This window comes from Nelusetta ayraudi, unplaced genomic scaffold, assembly GCF_046127955.1.
Source record: "Nelusetta ayraudi isolate G7.1 ecotype Tasmania unplaced genomic scaffold, CSIRO-AGI_Nayr_v1 ptg000048l, whole genome shotgun sequence".
NCBI lineage: Eukaryota > Metazoa > Chordata > Actinopteri > Tetraodontiformes > Monacanthidae > Nelusetta > Nelusetta ayraudi.
The window spans coordinates 6966553-6985168 of NW_027466098.1; the positions used below are offsets into that span (position 1 = coordinate 6966553).

At 41.9% G+C, this 18616-nt stretch overlaps 1 protein-coding gene and 8 non-coding genes across 10 annotated transcripts in view; all 9 read left to right on the top strand.

The window, feature by feature from the left end:
- The first annotated feature begins 7294 nt into the window (after positions 1-7294).
- The window catches only part of limk1a (LIM domain kinase 1a), a 39470-nt gene continuing 28148 nt past the window's right edge, over positions 7295-18616 (top strand). Inside the window, exons 1-2 of one of the 2 annotated variants that reach the window (XM_076035982.1) lie at positions 7295-7477; positions 9510-9609. In XM_076035982.1, coding sequence (XP_075892097.1) covers positions 7420-7477; positions 9510-9609 — 158 coding nt within the window. In that variant the 5' untranslated portion in view covers positions 7295-7419. Of the gene's footprint in view, positions 7478-9509; positions 9610-17961; positions 18108-18616 lie in introns of those variants that run through there. The other variant, XM_076035983.1, reaches the window with a different exon arrangement.
- Positions 13881-13954, top strand: trnat-cgu (transfer RNA threonine (anticodon CGU)). Its single transcript has one exon. It is a non-coding gene; the product is annotated as a tRNA-Thr (tRNA).
- trnat-ugu (transfer RNA threonine (anticodon UGU)) lies at positions 14036-14109 on the top strand. The gene has a single exon. It is a non-coding gene; the product is annotated as a tRNA-Thr (tRNA).
- On the top strand, positions 14191-14264 carry trnat-ugu (transfer RNA threonine (anticodon UGU)). Its single transcript has one exon. It is a non-coding gene; the product is annotated as a tRNA-Thr (tRNA).
- On the top strand, positions 14346-14419 carry trnat-agu (transfer RNA threonine (anticodon AGU)). Its single transcript has one exon. It is a non-coding gene; the product is annotated as a tRNA-Thr (tRNA).
- On the top strand, positions 14501-14574 carry trnat-ugu (transfer RNA threonine (anticodon UGU)). Its single transcript has one exon. It is a non-coding gene; the product is annotated as a tRNA-Thr (tRNA).
- trnat-ugu (transfer RNA threonine (anticodon UGU)) lies at positions 14656-14729 on the top strand. The gene has a single exon. It is a non-coding gene; the product is annotated as a tRNA-Thr (tRNA).
- Positions 14943-15016, top strand: trnat-ugu (transfer RNA threonine (anticodon UGU)). Its single transcript has one exon. It is a non-coding gene; the product is annotated as a tRNA-Thr (tRNA).
- trnat-agu (transfer RNA threonine (anticodon AGU)) lies at positions 15084-15157 on the top strand. The gene has a single exon. It is a non-coding gene; the product is annotated as a tRNA-Thr (tRNA).

The window sequence follows — 18616 nt, forward strand, 5'->3', positions numbered from 1 at the left end:
AGTGTCATTATCCACATTTATTTCTACCAAATTAATTATTTTCCCCTTTTTTTAAAAAAGAAAAAAAGAAAAGTACTGACTACCCAATTTTACTTGGTGACAATGTAAAATCAGCCTACAGAGAGACTAGCTAGCAGCTACTGTTCAGTTCAACAGTATTACAGGCAGCTAACTTCAGCGCGACACTGGCCACTGATGTTTACAGCACCTTATCTGATTGATTGCTGTTGATAATCCACTGGGCAGCATGAAAGCACGGCCGTTTGAAGATAGCACATCCCAGACAGCCCTGCCCTGATTTGGCAAAGGTCTGCCAGGAAACGTGGATGACTGTGTGTTATGTGTTTAACGGCAACAGTGGCGGCAAAAGCAATAAGTGCAGGCCTCGCTGACCAGCAGATAAAGTAACAACGGTGATGCAATAGCGCAACTTATTTCTTTGCGCACAAACAGGTTACGGCAACATCGGTGGCGGCGGTGGAGGATATCAGCCAGGTGAGTTTCTTCACATCTCGTGATCTTTGTAGGGTCCTGTGTTTCCCATCCATCCATCCATCCATCCATCCATCCATCCATCCATTTTCAATACCCGCTTCTTCCTGAACTCAAGGTTGCAGGGGTCTGTTGGAGCCTGTCCTAGGGTGTAGGCAGGGTGATAGAGACAAACTAAGATTCAATCTCGCACACACACCTGTGGACAATTTAGAGTTCTCAATTCACCTCACATGCATGTTTTTGGACTGCGGGAGGAAGCTGGCAAACCTGGAGAGAACCCATACAAACACAGAGGGGCCCTAGTTCTGGATTCGAACCCACAACCTTCTTGCTGTGAGGCGGGAGCGCTAACTACTGCGCCAAATATTTGGCAAATATTTGGCAAATAGTAAAATGAAATAATAATAATAATAACAATAATGATAATAATGGAATAGTAATCCCCAGTAAGGAATGAGGGCCATCACTCAACAAGCCCACCGCAGTTATAACAGTTCTTGTATCTACTTCATCTCCCAGTAGACAAGCACACACACACTTGTGTGTTTGTGGAAAACTCTTCCACCGATGGCTTTGCGACAACACTGCTGGGGTCAGTGGAGGTGCAACAGTTTTGTCCGTCGTCACTCGCTTTCATCCGTATTCTCAGCTCACACACCGCTCATCGTTGCTTTGTGCCAGTGGGTGTTCCCATGGTGACTGCGTCTTTAATATTTCAGGCGCGGGTCAAGTGGTGCCTGGCTATGGTGGAGGTTACCCCCAGCAGTACTACCCAGGTAACAGCATGGCCTCTCCAGCCTTGCAGTTTTATATTTTATTTTTTTCTTATTAGTCTGCAACAGAACTACGTGGAAAGCATCATGAAATCATGCAACATTTATGTTGTGCTGTTGGTAGACGGCATTCCAAACAGTGAATTTCAACCAGTCTCAGTCAAGTTCAATCGCAGGGTTCTTCACTTCACAAAAAAATATGTTATTCCGGCTCTGTTGTTGAAATTACGACATGTGTTTGAACCTTTAGTGTGGCCGTACTTTTTCCTTTGCTGCAAGCAGAGCACTCGTTTCAAAAGAAAAACAGATGTGAAAACTGCCTCCAGATGTGGGGATTTAAAAAGAAGGCCCTTACTTTAACCCATCATCCCTGTTTTTTGATCAGAAAGGGGATTATTGCACATCTGCAAACAGCTAGGTAATACAGATGGGTGGATGACAGTGCAGAAAGTTTTTTTATTTAAAGTTTTTCAATATCTATCTATCAATAAAAAAAAAAGAAAGAAATCGATAAAAAATAATGTCGGGCAAACAATGTGTCAGTATTCTCTCATTTTCTTGACGCTGGGTGCTTTTCAGCAACACACCAACTCCATTTTTTTTTTTTTTTTTTTTTTTTTTTTTTATCACAGCAAGGCCTCCAATGTAAACTCCACAGAGGCCTTCTACTATTAGCGGATTAAACATGAAACTTGACCTAAATTCTCAGAGCTCATTAGGCTGGATCATCTGGTGCACACAGACTCTGGCATGATGTAGATACATGTTTGTGAATTGTTTTTTGTTTTTTTTTGATTTTATATTTGATTTAACAACAAGTCCGAATGTTCATTTGTTGTGTTTTTTTGCTGTCAGAGCAAATGTATATATCGTTTCTTTTCAATTTGTTTTCATAGTTAATGATCTCCGTCGGTCTGCCGGTCAATATGCTTTCGCTCTACCAATCTATCTCTACTATCGTGCAGACAGATAAACATTCACGTCAGCCTGAGCCTGCTTTGTTACTGAAATGAATGAGAGGATGTGTGGATCAGACAAGCCAAGTGTAGAACTAAGTGCCCTTATGGAATCTACTCTAATGTCAAAAGGTTTTTCCTCACCACATCCTGGGCAGGGCCAGTGTCGCTGTATCCTGATGTTCTCATTACGAAACTACCGTCTTCTTTCTCTCTTGTCTTTGTTTTCCAGGCGGATATGTGCCCGCCCCGCTGACACCTCAACAAGGTAACCAACTCCTTCACCTTCCTCACAACCCTCAACGTACTTGCCCTGCACATGACTTCACATCCTTCTAGTGCGCTCTTCCTAAACCAGGTTTAGTTCTGTTCGGGCTCAATAGAAAGATCATTCCACTCTTTCGCAGTATTCTATTTTCTATCTATAACTGTCGATGTGATTATTTCAAAGAAAAGTAACCATAAGGAGAATATGTAGTTGGAGTTAATACGAATTCATTTAAAATGTATGATGCAAACAAATAGTTTGATGTTGTTTTTTTTTTTGGTACACCAGCGCTGACTTTGATGATTTGAATCCACTTGAACCAGAGTTTAGCATTTGTCGTGGTCCTTGTTTATTATTGTCACATGCTCAGGGTGCGGTGAGTTTGATGGGTGTTGTTTCTTCAGTTATTTCAACCCTCAGATATCGTAATCCAAACAAATCAGATGTTTCTCTTCCATTCTTTCCAGTCATTTTATGGAAACATTGTTATGAAAATGTTTCCATAAACAATGACTTGATTATGTTGATGCCTGTAATGCACTTTCTTATTATATTTTTTTCAATTTAATTAAATTATTTTTTTTATATTAGAGTTAAATGATAATTTGGTGAAGCATTCTTCTCAGCCTTATCAGCCTGGCTGACACTTGCAAATAAGCATTAGTTGCAGGATTATGATCTTTATGGGTAGCTCTCATAATTAAGGTTCTGATTATTATGATTTTGATTAACTTTTACAGCCTGTGGATGGTGCAACACGTGTCTGAAAATCAGAATCTGACAATAATTAAAAGGAAAAAAGAAATCTGTTCTTGCTTCTAACCCTCATTAATGGTAATATGTTGCCTACTTTTTTGCTCATTATTGTCGTTATAATTAACTGAAAATTCAGAATGACTTTGGCGATACAGTATTAGGGAGAGGTACTTCCTTCACCCTCTCTGTCTAACATTTCTTTGCATAACAACTCACATCTTGAATTCAAAACCATGGCACAATCTCACTCTCGCCCACTCACACAGCCAGAAGCCTGTGGACGGCTGCTGGCAGATTCTGCATTACAGTACATTCCTATTCGCTCCATTCTTCTTCTAAATTGCTTCGATAGGAGAAAGGGAAGCGTAAATTAGTTGTACAATCTTGGGTGATCTTTAACCTAAACACTACTGGCTTTAGTGCAGAAATACGAGAGAAAGGGAAAAATAATTTTCACTCACTTGAAAAGCTGTCATGGATTAGGACGTTGAAGAGCAGCAGTTGCAAGCTTTGGTTTTTATATTCAAACGTTTGTAAATTAAAAACCTTTCAAAGGTGAAGTGTGTAATATTGGGGAATTTTTGAGAGGAAACGGTGACGCCAAGTGGTCACATTTTAGATTGCAGTGCTCTTTCAGTATTGTCCCCTTAAGGACTCTCTCCCTCTCCCGAGCATGCCAGTGAACTACGGTGGCCTGCTAGTACAAACCTTGGAACCTTGTCCACCTTCTTTTTCGTTGGTTTATTTGTTGAGGTTAGCGTTTGCCTTGAATACAAACAACGCTGCCAGGCAGGCTGAATGGCCCATCCATGGCTTCTTTAGGAATGTGTTTTATGTATATTCTTAAATACATATAAGAACTTTTCTGAGGGTAGGAACCAATTTACTTTTATTGTGCTTATATTGTTTGTTTACACTTTTATTTATGTATTTATGGGCTGTATGTTGAGTCATTACCAATATACAACTAAGAAATGAAGCCAAATTTTATACACTGGACCTTCAAATAGCATTTTCATCAATCTGACAGGTGATGACACTCTCATTTGGGAATTTGTCACAATATGCAAGGTTTCATATTTGAAAGCTCAGCTGTCCACAGGTCCTGCACGTTTAAGTTGTCATGATTTGCAAGTCAATATTTTTTGTACCTGCTGTGTGTTTTTGTAGCCAAAGCAGCCAAGTACGGCGCATTGCAGGGATTCCTGGGTGGTGCAGGAACAGCCTACAGAGGTACGTAATTGTAATGTCTGCTCATATATTTTGATGCATCCTGCTGAAAAGAGTTTAAAGACTGCAAGACGTGAAATGAGAAACGTCGAAGCGGTCACTTCAGGTGTGTTTGAACAGCGCTTCTCTTCTGTTCACAGGCGGGGCTGGAGGATGCCAGGGCAAATACTGCGGGAGGAGGAAGTAGAGAAACCTTCTGAGATCCAGAGTGACCTCAAGAAACCATGGTGCTACTGCATGATCTAGAATGTACATTTTATAAACAAACAACCCCAATTAGAACTTGTATAAAGATGTTTTTTTTTACTTACTTACTTACTTACTTGACGTCAACATTTTTACACAAACCCACCGACCCAGAATTTTGAATTGTGTACACTAGTGACTGTTGAGAATGCCTTAAATCAATAACACGGTCAATTTAACCAGCTCTAACTAACCTCCTGTACTGCCCCGGCCTGAGTCGAACACAGTGCGTTGTTTGTGTTGCCATGTGAGTTTCTTGCGCATGAATGTGTGTGTTTTCGTGTGTTACTGTATACAGTTTAACTGTTGTGCGAAAGACTGTCTGAACCCCCCCACGGCTGCAAGTGTGACCCGAGAGTGATTTCTTAGTCTCACATCAAGGTGATCCATCCTTAGCTCCACACTGTCTCTTCTCCCCGCTGTGTCAGCCATCAGGCATGTCACGGAGGTCGGGTTGGCGGAGGCCCGTTCGAAAAACTGATGCAGTCTGGCCAATCTCAGCATCGGTTCTGGCTGCCCGTCTTCTCGCCTGCTATTTATAGTCCTGCTGGCTCTAACGCAGCGAGAATCGGGGCCAGCCCATCTGCTCTCGGTAACTTTGCTGATTGCGCTGCCGTCCCTATTCCTGCGCAGCCCAGTTTCTCCAGTGCTCTGAAGGCAGACAAACGTTGAGGGCTGACATCGTAAATGAGAGATGAATGGCAGGATGTTTGAAAAGCCATCGGAGAGCAGTGTTTCCTTCCGGGAGCAAAATGATTGTAGCTAACCTTTTTTTCCCCTTCCATCTTTTTTTGTGTGAACGTCTGGGATGGGGCAGATATGTCTATTCTGAATGTTTAGCCTCACTGCAGCAGTTACTTGCATTTATGTACCATGTGGTTATTCGAGATTCTCCGCGCCACGCTTAAAGGTGTCAGGGAGGTGTGAACATAAAACAAGTACCACCCCTTTGCTTTTTTTGCATTCATTTAATTTGTTTTATGGGTGTATTTATGTGAGACATAAGCTCCCATTGTTTGGTTTCATTTACTTGAGCTGCTTTTAATAAAAGGCTTCCTGACCAAAGGTCCATGAGCGCTGTTACCAAGTGACCGCATATCGTCATGTAATTATTATGTACTGTATTTTTTTTGTTTGTTTATTGCCAATTTGATGTAAGCTGGCTTCAGTTCCTTTACTAGGTGCTGTGTGAGAACAATCTTGAGCCTCCCTTGATCAGAACCTGTATTATCCGCCATGGGATGCTCTGTACCTTTATTTAAAACTGTTTTTAAGGAGGAATAGTGTGGTTTTGCACTTTGTTTAATCTGTCCACAACATGTGTGACTTGTTCCCAGATAACCCGGCATTTTATTTGCTTTATTAAATAACAAAATAAAATGTGTTAAAAAAGATCTTGAGTATCCCTTTGGTTTTTCTTACCTCAAAGTACATTCCGCTGCAGCGGCTTAGTTTATTGGAACCACCTGGACCAGTGTCGGTTTGTTATGAGACACATAGGACATTGCAATAATATCTGGTCTTTCTGTCCTGATTTGGGTTGTTGCACCTAAATTCTGTAAAATCTTTTCTATATCCCCTACAAAGCAAAGCAAACCACTGCCAAAAATGTGGACAGGGTTTCGGCTCTGTGTAAATTTCATGCCGCAAACTGGGATTAAGTGGAGAATTTTTTTCCTTAGAGGTGACTATGAACTCTGTTGTGCCAGCTGGAAATAATGAAGTCATGCTGCTGTTCTGTGAAGAATCTCCTGGGAGAAGCGCTGAACCGTTATCTACATCCTGCGAAAACAGCTTACACTGTCTATTTTGTGGTGAAACGTGTCACTGTGGCAATACAAGCAAAAAGATAACTTTTGCAACTCAGTAACTTTCAAAAAATTCAAGACCATAATGTTTTCATTTCTTAAAAAAAAATAAATAAATAAATTTTAAAAAAAAAATGATGGTGTTTTTGGGGGCATTATTTATTGCTAATCTTATATTCAAATGCCCCCCTCTCCCCCACCACCTTTTTTCTTCTCTCTTTTAGCTAACTTAATAGAGAATATTTCACAGAGTTTAGTTTGACACTGGTTGCATTACCTGCTTTAGATGCAAACTAGATAGTTCAAGGTCCAGTCATTTAAACCTCTAAGAATACACAATGACAAAAGCTGTGAAAACATTTTCTGTTGACAGTTTGACTGTCAATGTTGACATTATCTTTGAAACCGGATTTTGGTAAACATTGTTTGAACTTTTCTCTCCCTTGCCATTGTTAGTTGTTTTCTCTTAAGATAACTTCTCCATTGTTTTAGAGAGCGGACCAGTCCAATAAATAGGCACAATAACGCCTTAATTTAGAACCTCACAGCCTAGTTAGCTAGCTAATAGCTACTGTTAACTAGGCCCCGCCTCCTTCTCCTCCCGCCTCCCGCAGAGCCGCATTAATTAAGCGGAGGCGGCTGCCGATTGGCAGATCCGCACCTTGCCCGCCCCCTCAACGGGCGTCCCCATTGGTCGGCGCCTCTCTTGAATGAAGCGCCGCATGAGCGTGCTGGAGAAGGCTGCGTGTTGGTTGGCGGTACCGCAAGGGGGAAGCGCAGCAACAAGGGCGAGCGCCGGTGCGCGGACACGCCGGTATTCCGTCGACCCAGGGGTGGCTGGCTGGCTCGGCTCGGCTGTCTACCCGGAGCTCGGTGTTGGCGGGTGAATGAGGTTGATGCTGCTCTGCTGCACCTGGAAGGACGAACACATGGGAGAGGACGAAGGTGAGGAAGGAGCGGTCGGTCGGGCTGCTTTGCGGGGAGCCGCCGCGGGCTGCATGGCGGGAGGTGGAGTCAGTCACATCCTCCGCTGCTTGGAATGCGGAGGATGCTCCGGGTGTAAACAAGGAGCCTTGACCTGCTAGTTTCCGCAGTCAGTCGTTGATAGTTGAGAGCTGTGCAGGCACCATGTTTATCCCTGTAAGCTGGTGTGTGTGTGTGTGTGTGTGTGTGTGTGTGTGTGTGTGTGTGTGTGTGTGTGTGTGTGTGTGTGTGTGTGTGTGTGTGTGTGTGTGTGTGTGTGTGAGAGAGAGAGAGAGAGAAAACACTCTTGCTTCGTAGGCATTCTGACGTCGATAAGAAGCCAGCAATATGTAAGGTGCTTTTGTGGACTTTTAAAGAATTTTAAGATTGATTTATTGGGTTCGTTCAGAGTGGAATCTTCCAGATGTGGCAGCTATTTTTTTTTTTTTTTTTTGACTGACACTTGGTGGATGGTTCTATCCAAAGGGATGGCTTCCACCATGAGACCAAGTTCAAGGCATGTTTCAAAATAAGTGGTGTAGTTAACTTATTGATCAGGTTTTGGTCATATTACAAGTTCTGCGATAGTTTAGGATGTTCTGCTCTCACATCAGGGCAACACTGCATTCTTTGTGCTGTCCTGCCGTAGGTCGATGGCCATGCACTGGATCGATCGGCCTTGTTTGCCTATCTACACAAAGGGCACTTCACGCAACGGTGACTCACTTTACTTTACAGTCAGCGTAAGCTCAGCTGCATGACCGAGTCGCTGTGGGAATTTATGATCTGGGAGGGGTGCCCGTTCCTCCACCTGCACAGGTTGCACTGAGTCGTGGCCTCCCAAAGTGACTGATTGCAGCGCAGTTCACAGATGCAGAATGAATAAGTTAGAGATGCTCAAATAAACAAAGAGGGGAGGTGAAGACTATTGGCCGGGGCAGAGGTGGGGTGTAGGGAGAGGAGAAGCTTTATTGCAAACGCAACCTGCACATGAGACAGCTAGATCAATAAAATAACCCTCCAGTTGCACTAATGAGCCGCAAACTCATTTTGAATTGCTGCAATTCATTGACTTACAGCAGGGTGAATGGCACCCCTGTTTATGCCGGACTTGCCTGTCTGGCCCGTTATAGGACCGCATAACTTTAGTTGCCTGCCCAGCACCCTCTTGTGCGAACTGGCCTCTTCAATTAGCTCTGCAGCTCTGACTTGTATTGTTTTTCCTCTCCTCCGTCGGTGTCTTCTTGGGTCTCTTTGGTGCCCCTGTCAGCACAAACGTATAGAAAGCTTTCTATATGTACAAGAGCTTTAAATGTATGTTTCCCTGGAGGGAGGAGTTCTTGCTAGAGGATGCCAGCATATACAGTGCTGACACGCTGGTGTTGGTGCCCTGAGCTCTCTGAACTGATGTGTGTTCAGCGTTTTTTTTGGTTTTTTTTGGACAGCATTCAGTAAAGTAACTGTATTTCATTTAAGTATATAAAGGCACAGATTGCCATGATTTGACTATTGATGACGATTGTTATTACCGTGAATGCGCATTTGCGGGGCATACATTGCTATTGTTTGCGCAACACCTACGTAGTGTCATTCTCATCTGAATTAATTTTTGTCTTGACGTCCGAAAAGGGCCAACAAGGAAGAAGGATTACCTTATATATGCAGGGGGAAGCGCTAGTGCTAATTCCATCCCGCAGTGCACAAGCTGCAGGGAGAATCTTAATCTCCAGCTTCTTTGAAAAGAGAAAAAAATGCTCACTGACTGGCTGCCATGTTTATGAAAAGTGACTTTGCATTTCAGCAAAACGGCCCGGTGACGTGACGCGTGCAATTCGTTCTCCGGCAGATGAGCTGCAGCGAAAAGAAAATGTGTGACGCGAAGTGTTACATCTGCCGCTCTCGCCTCGCCTCGCCTCGCCTCGCCTCGCCTCGTTCCGCTCTAGTGCAGAAACATACAATTTGTCCCATTTTCTGACTTGGTGCGCTGCTGTTTTTTTCTTTGTTTTTTATGCAGCCGGAGGAAGTTTGCCTGTGTGTGCAGGCTGCAAACAAAGGATCTACGATGAGCAGTATCTGCAGGCCCTCAACACCGACTGGCACACTGTTTGTTTCAGGTACGTTGAACAACAATAACAGCAACAACAGCAGGACCTCCTGTGGTGGCATGAACACACTACAGTGTGTATCTCAGTTTTTAACAACATAAAGGAGCTTCTGACAGTCACGCTTTCTGCTGCTGCAAAGTGGCAGCCTTGTTATTGTCACGGAGTTTGGTCAAAGGGACTCATTTAAAACCCTGACTTTCCAGACCCAAGCAGAAGATGTGCAGAAAAGTGACTATATTTGAAAGTTGAAGATTGGCCTTTAAAGTTTTCATTGAAACAGCAGAAATTCAAATTGGCCACAACTGATTTAATGCAAAGTTTGTGGTAGGTTTTTTTTTTTCTCAGTTTGATCAATGAATGAGCTCGGCATCTTAATAGAAAATCGGTAATAGAAACAGCTTGTCAAATCAATGCTGATGTAGCTCACATCACCTCCTTCAAGTGACTTTGACTTTGACTGGCTCATCCATGTTGACAGAAAATGTTTCTGGAATAACATTAACACGGCCAAGGAGAGCTTAAAAAACCTAACATTTCCCCTTCTTGTTTTCAAGTGATTTGTTAGGCTGCTGAAAGTTTGTGTGTTTTATATATATACAACATGCACAGACTCACTTGTCCGAGCTGAAATTTGGTGAATTAGTTTGACATTTTTTTTTAAGTAGATCAATTTAAAGCTTGGAATTGTTTTGGGTATGAAGTGGTGGCTTTAGGTCCTCATGTTGTTTAAACACATGCAGGTTAAACCAGTAAGATCACACAGGCATGAGCATTCTGTTTTACGTCATCGGTTTTGACCCTTGGCACCAAACTTGGAAATAAACGCAAAGAACATGAGCTTGTACCAGTATCTTCAGTTTTATTTTCCATCCTTTTTGTCTGAGGGTGAAGAAAAGGTTGGTTAATGTTTCTGATCTGGATGCATTTCTCTCCGTAAGAGGTCGGCTCTCCTGTCACTCGCTTCACGTCTGACTTGTTGAGACTGAGGGCCACACGCAGGCGGCAGTATGTGTGCAGGAAATCGAATCACCTTTTTAATATTTGATCCATCCTTTTTAATTGTAAGGATGAGCCTTTGTCTTGACCCCCACTCGGAAAGAGCTAACGTTATTTGCAATTGATATTTGTTTTAGATTTCTCTGCCCACATTGTCCCGGCTGCATTGTGAAACACAGTTTAGATGTCACCCAATCTCTTGATCGATACAATCACCTCCTCAGGCTGTTTCACACACCCACCAGAGCACATGAATGACTGAATGAAAGGAAGCCCCACAGATGGTTGAGGCTAATAGCTATTACGGCACGCGGTTGCAATTTGACACTTTCATTCAGCCGGAAAGAGCGCAGCATCCGGTCTTTTAAGGGGGTCATAGATGCCAGTTAGAGGGTCAGAGATAGTAATATCAATATCAAATGAGCAGTTTTCATGCTTCAGTTCAGCATCTAGCTAATGCCAGTGTGGCAATAGTTTCATTATCACAACACAGTTTTCATCTTCTGCTGCACAATTTATTGAATTGAAATTCTAGTGGCAGCTTTTGCAAAAGGCTACTATTAAAACCATCTAAATAAATAAAAATATTGTGCATGCTGAATAGTTCCCTCTGCAAAGCGAAAGCATGGAGTTTTGATTTAGTCTGGGGAAAGGTGTGGTTTGGTTCACACTTATTTCAGTATGACAACAAATAGTGAAGAAGAACAGAAGAACAGCTCTGTGAGATCACTGCTCATCATTCCCTGTAGATTTAGATGATGATCTTTCACTGTTACCTAAAAGAGGAAGCTTAGAATCGTGTGCTAGAAGTCAGCTAGCTATTTTCTTTTGCCCAGCAGATTCTTATGTATCCGTCTCAGCTGCCTCACACTGTGTCTCCACATATGCAGTTAGTGTTAGCTCTGGGCACCTGTGAACGGACTTTGATGCGTTTGAGTCATTGATGACTGAGTGAAGAGAGTTTGGCACCCAAACTCATGGCTCAGTGTCAGTCATGACATGAATGACTGAATGAACTGGAAGTCCAAAGAGGGTTTCAGGGATCACAGTCCCTAGTGTGAGTGTGTGTCTGTGTGCGATGAAAGTCTGTGTCAGGGTTTTCTTCATAAGGTCATGTTTCTTTTTTTTTTTAGCTGTCAGCCAATACATGCAATGAAACTAAAAGCAGTGTCCCAGCTACCACCAGTGCACCACGAAGTGACAAACTTAAATGCAAATGTATGTTAAATTTTGACCTGACCTGATTAAAACTGAGAAACTCTGATCACTGTTGGAGTGTAGATCAAAGTCTTTTTTTGTTTGTCCACTTAATTTGACCGTCATCCTTAGTGTTTGATGTTCATCTTTAGGTTTTATTTCTCACAAATTGGCAAATAAAAATGGCTTTGGTGGTCTCGACAGAATATCTGCAGAGTCTGGTTCTGGGATGAAGTAATACTCCAAGCCAGTGTGGCAATAGAAGAAGAAGAAAAGGCAAAACTAGTGGCCTAAGTACCAATGTTGTTATTTAAAGAGCACAAAAATTCCCTTGGGTTTATTGAAAATATCCCAGAATGCAGCAGTGCCTGCTTTACATTCATGGGAAAAGTGTTCTTCCTCTTTGTTCTGTTTTCTGCAGATACTCAGAGAAAAGAGTTCTTAAACTCATTTATTTTCAAGTGGGGCCTTAAACCTTTTTGAAACTTGTTTTTTTTGTTTTTCATTTCATGTTGTGAAGTATGTTGTGTATGAGTAGTGATTAGTGACATGAGTACTGATTCATCGTTTTTCCAGAAAGACTAAAAATCATGAGACCTTCTTCAGAGTATATTTAAGAAGATTAGGCTAAAACATTTTAGGACACCGGGGGAGGTGTAGCATCATTAAGATGGAGCACTGGGGGAGTTCAAAGAGGAGTAAGAGGATTTCTAGTTTCATTATAACTAAGAAGCATCATGCATGATGCATGTGTTTATTTGGAATTTGCATTTTATTTTATTTTTATTACCACACAGTATTACTTCTGAAGCTTCTCTGGAGAAATAAAAAAAACAGCAAAATCCACAGCAGAAACGGCAGAAATAAATCCTTTTTATTACTATTTAGCCTTTTTTTTTTTAATCTGTGTTCTGCAGTCTCGCTGTGATTCAGTTCACCTCCCAAAAGCCTATTTCGCCAATTCAGGACGTATATTTGATGACATAAATTACAACATATTTGGGATTGTAGATGATGAGGGCATGCTTATTTCAGATTAAGAATTGTTCATCTACCAGCTCTAATATCACCAACACGATAATACCACTGTAACTCCACTTCAGCAGTTCCGGAATGCATCTGATTGTTTTGATAAAACCTTCTGTTTTGTTGTATGTATGTTGTATGTTACAATAAAAAAAACCTGACAGACTGATAGATTCGCTGCATTTTATGATAATGTAACGATCAAGAGTCACGTAAACAGAGCTGTAATGAAAGGGATGAGAGGTCTTTCCTCGACAGTGGCAAGCCAAGACTCATGTCAGCAAAACCAATATTATTGCTCAGTGTACACAATCTAAAATATGTCCATAGGGATTTATTAACATCATATGTCTGCCACTTCAACGCCCTGCAACTCTGAATTAAAATTAGAAATAGCTCAGGAAGAGCTGAGTCACTGCAGCAGAAGCCTGCAGTGACTCAGCTACTTTGAGCTACAGATGCACAAATGGTGACAAAAGCAGAATGCATTATTTACGGAATCAGCGAGAAGGACGTCACTGAACGACTTATTTTAGATGCTAACAAGCTTGAAAGATGAGCACCCAAGGCTATTTGTCACTTAATACTTTTGTGTTTTAGCTTCTTTGGGAAAGGTGATTTTTAATAGAATCGCATTGAATAGAGGTTGCAGATTTAAATTTAGGGAACATTTAATGTAACACAATTATACATGATTGTGCATGTAGAAAGAACATCAATGAAATTGTTTTCATATTTTTGTATTTTTGCTTTGTCAAGGAAAGATAATTTCAAAAGCGATTTAAAGTGCCTTCTTGCCGTCTCCTAAGGGAAGTAAATTTCACCGTGACTTCAATGAGCGTTGTGGCTTAGTTGGTCAAAGCGCCTGTCTTGTAAACAGGAGATCCTGGGTACAACTCCAAGCCGTGCCTATCGTGTTAGTTTGTTTCTTTTAATGAACCTAAACCTCAGTTTTTCTCCTGAGGAAAGACAATCAATCTATCAATTTACCTTTGTTCTTTGGATAATCCTCAAACTCAGTTTGTCTCATGAGGAAAGACAATTCCACAATGAGTTCCATGGGTGCTGTGGCTTAGTTGGTCAAAGCGCCTGTCTCGTAAACAGGAGATCCTGGGTTCAACTCCCAGCAGTGCCTACCAAGTGATTTCCTTTCTTTGGATTAATCTAAACCTCAGTTTATCTGCTAAGTGAAGACAACTTCACAATGAGCTTAATCGGCGCTGTGGCTTAGTTGGTCAAAGCACCTGTCTTGTAAACAGGAGATCCTGGGTTCAACTCCCAGCAGTGCCTATCAATTTACCTTTGTTCTTTGGATAATCCTCAATCTCAGTTTGTCTCATGAGGAAAGACAATTCCACAATGAGTTCCACGGGTGCTGTGGCTTAGTTGGTCAAAGCGCCTGTCTTGTAAACAGGAGATCCTGGGTTCAACTCCCAGCAGTGCCTATCAATTTAGTTTTGTTCTATGGATAATCCTCAATCTCAGTTTATCTCGTGAGGAAAGACAATTTCACAATGAGTTCCACGGGTGCTGTGGCTTAGTTGGTCAAAGTGCCTGTCTAGTAAACAGGAGATCCTGGGTTCAACTCCCAGCAGTGCCTACCAAATGAGTTCCTTTCTTTGGATTAATCTAAACCTCAGTTTATCTCCTGAGGAAAGAAAAATTCAAAATACATTCCACGGGCGCTGTGGCTTAGTTGGTCAAAGCGCCTGTCTTGTAAACAGGAGATCCTGTGTTCAACTCCCAGCAGTGCCTATCAATTTACCTTTGTTCTTTGGATAATCCTCAATCTCAGTTTGTCTCATGAGGAAAGACAATTCCACAATGAGTTCCATTGGTGCTGTGGTTTAGTTGGTCAAAGCGCCTGTCTTGTAAACAGGAGATCCTGGGTTCAACTCCCAGCAGTGCCTATCAATTTAGTTTTGGTCTATGGATAATCCTCAATCTCAGTTTGTATCATGAGGAAAGACAATTCCACAATGAGTTCCATGGGTACTGTGGCTTAGTTGGTCAAAGCGCCTGTCTCGTAAACAGGAGATCCTGGGTTCAACTCCCAATTCTTTGGATTAATCTAAACCTCAGTTTATCTGCTAAGTGAAGACAGCTTCCCAATGAGCTTAATCGGCGCTGTGGCTTAGTTGGTCAAAGCACCTGTCTTGTAAACAGGAGATCCTGGGTTCAACTCCCAGCAGTGCCTATCAATTTACCTTTGTTCTTTGGATAATCCTCAATCTCAGTTTCAATCTCAGTTTATGAATTCCACGGGTGCTGTGGCTTAGTCGGTCAAAGCGCCTGTCTAGTAAACAGGAGATCCTGGGTTCAACTCCCGGCAGTGCCTACCAAGTTAGTTCCTTTCTTTGTGTAATCCTCAAAATCAGTTTGTCCTCGGGGGGAAGACAATTTCACAATGAACTTCTTGGGAGCTTTGGTTTAGATGGTCAAAGAGCCTGTCTATTAAACAGGAGATCCTGGGTTCAACTCCCAGCAGTGCCTACCAAGTTAGTCCCATTCTTTGGATTAATGCAAACTTCATCTTATCTCCTGAAGGAAAACCATTGTTGTGTTCTGAAGTTCTTTTAAGCATATTTAAAATAAAAAAAACACACAAAAAAAAAACTTTACACTGAACACTTATACACTGAACACTATATCTACGCAAACATTTAACTTTTTTTCTCATTTATAAAATCTAAACCCACTGTGTTACTAACAGACAGAGGCAAGTTTTCCATCTAAGTCTTTACTTTTAATATAATATCTAACTCTAAGAAATAGGACATTTTTGTCAAAATGTGAACATCATGTCCAATACGTTTTCACATTCACGATTCCACGATTCAAGTCCAATTTGGACACACCGTATTATTGTAAGCAATTCCAAAGTTTCAGTATAAATATACTGCAATTATTGCAATAGACAGTGTCAATAGTCAATGTGACGGTCAAAGGTGATGCTGTATAAACACTATGCTTTATAATGTAGTCTAAAGTTAAATTTTGGAGAAAACTTCCTTTCTAAAGCCTGTTACAACCAGTGAGTCTCTTCTTGATCGAGTCATTTGTATAGTTAATAATGGTCAGCATTTTATCTTATTTTATCTTTATCACAGTTTGATATGAGGCTTATCTTTTTTTGTGACAAAGACCACGTGCCCTGCTGCGGGTCAGAGCTGTGGATATAAGTCGCTGATTGAGCTGTTCTGTGTTGGTATGTTTAGATTAACGCTTATGCCTCCTAATTTTGCCCTTAAATCAACTTGAAAATTCACTTTCATGTTGACTGATGGACTAAAACCCTACATTTTCTTAAAAGAAGCGAGAGATTAAAAGGTTGTATTTTATTCTCCTATTCCTGATACTTTGTATAACATTTCCCCTTATTTAATTTTCAAAAATTTGGAAATAATCTCATCTCAGTAATTGTTTGATTGGAGAAAACATCACTTCAAAGCAAACTCTATTTTGCATTGTCAGAAGTCTAAACATGATTAGCTTTAAATGGTTAAAAAAAAAAAGAAAAATCAAACGGACTGCACTTGCATAGCGCTTTCCCAGCACCTTCATGGTACCCCAAAGTGCTTTACAAAGGCCTCTTGTTCCCTCGTTTACACACATATTCACACACCAACGGGTGTATACATATACAAGTTCTGCAACCTGAACAGACTCTGGTGCATTTCTTTCTACCGACCATCACTTTCACTTCCTGTGTATCTGCAAAAGCTATTGTTTTTGTCCAAGCTTCTGTTGACTATTTATAGAAAGTAGGCATGGTAATTATTAATAGTTGTGCTCCTGAACACTGTTGAACAACACTCACAAATGTGTGCAGAGCTGAAACCACTTGCCCCCAGTGGAACAATTGAGACGGCATCAGACTGGCTGTCAAAGCGGCTTAACGTTCACAAAGGAAAGTGCTACGATGCACATTGTTGCCTCACATTCGACCAGGGCTCATGTTTACCTGCCAAATTGATAGAAGAATAGGGGCCTGTTTCAGCAAGGAGGTTCACCAAACTCTGAAGTTGATGTTGAACTCTAAATCGACCAACACCTAGATGGAAAACTCAATTTTTCATTTTAGATAAAGTTTAAAATTTCTGTAGATTCACGATTTGTTAAATCATTGCATCACGACCGACAAGAGAACTTGGTACCACCAAGGCAGCAAATTGTGTACTTTTCAGTCTTTGATGGAAATACCACATAAAATGTTCAAACAGTAAATGCCAGAGGTTAAATCTGTAACCGTTCTTTACAAATTGGTACTTGACTGTTAACTTTACAGAACCCAAAGTGTGTATATACTTACACAATTTCAGTCAAAAACTGTGTGAACATAGATTGTATTCTTATGAGGCATCCAGATAATTAATCAATTAAAGTTAAAGTTAAAGTCCCAGTGATTGTCACATCCCGAAGGATGCAAAATTTGTCCTCCGCATTTGACCCATCCCCTGAGGGAGCGGTGGACAGCAGCAGCGCCCGCCCGGGAATCATTGGGTGATCTAACCCCCCAATTCCAACCCCGAATACTGAGTGCCAAGCAGGGAGGCAATGGGTACCATTTTTACAGTCTTTGGTATGACTCGGCCGGGGATCGATTGTTTAGTATCGATCTATCCATCAATCCATTTAAACTGTGGTGTAATACCCAATCAGTCCTATGGGCCACCATCCTCCACCATCCATAGAAACCTCATTTTCTATAACAGGCAACCAAAGTAGTCCACCAAACATGACAAACATGATTTTATTTTATTTTTCAAATGACTTGTAATACCGAGCCGGTCCTGAAGAGGGCAGTGCCACTGCTTACAAATTCACATCCTGCTTCCTTTGTATGTCTCAAAAGCGTTGCTAAAGTCAGTCAGTGAAGGGATCGCCGATTTTTTTCCTTTTTTTTTCCGAAGCAAAGGGAGAGGGTCTGAACTGAATCCCCCAGTAGAGGGAGATCTGGGGTGTTGGCACGATGAGGTAATGCCTGTGCATTTGTTTGAGAGAGGGTGACCTCATCGTTGTGGCATTGTGTGTTGCCATAGAGAAGGCGGTGGGTTGGAGGAGGAATTGGGGGAACAGACAGGGGTGCGTGGGAATGGGATGAATGTGTCCTTGATTTTATGTTACTGTGTAAATGCAACTACTGTCACGCAAGAGATGGATTCGGTTGCAAGTGTAGTTCAACTGTATGGACGACGCGTAAATCGGCTGCTCACCTTCGGGAATCCTGTCCCTTTTTGGAGGGCGTGGACTCTGGACGGGGAGCCCCCATCTATTCATGGCTCCTGGTAGGGGGGAGAGGGTGTCTTTTATTGAAATGTGTGTTTGTGTTCTTTCCCCGTGTCTCTTTTTCCTGAAGGTTTATGTTGCATCTGTGAGGATTTCAACCCTGGCTTTGATCATTTTGTCCTGCAGTAGATATACTTGCTCCTTAGCTTGCACCTGCTTGATGATTATCCTCTAATTTGCGCGAGTTTCCTTCAGGGCCAGCCTGCCAGACAAGTGATTCGGCTTATTGATCCGTAGTACGCGAAAGCGTTTCTGCTGTCTCCGCAGTTAAAGGTGATGGATGCTTGCCGCAGCTCGCCGCACATGAAGCAAGGATTAATAATGAATGAGGAGACAAACACGTGCATTTGTGGGTGTGGGAGTGGGTCGCAGGTCCTCCGGCCTTGTACCTACCTCTTGTCGGTGATAAAGCTGCCCACACCTTTACCAGAACACTAACACCTCCTCCTGGAGCTGCATCAGTGAAACGTTCAATCCATGACCCGTGCCCTTGTGGTTGCGCACACAC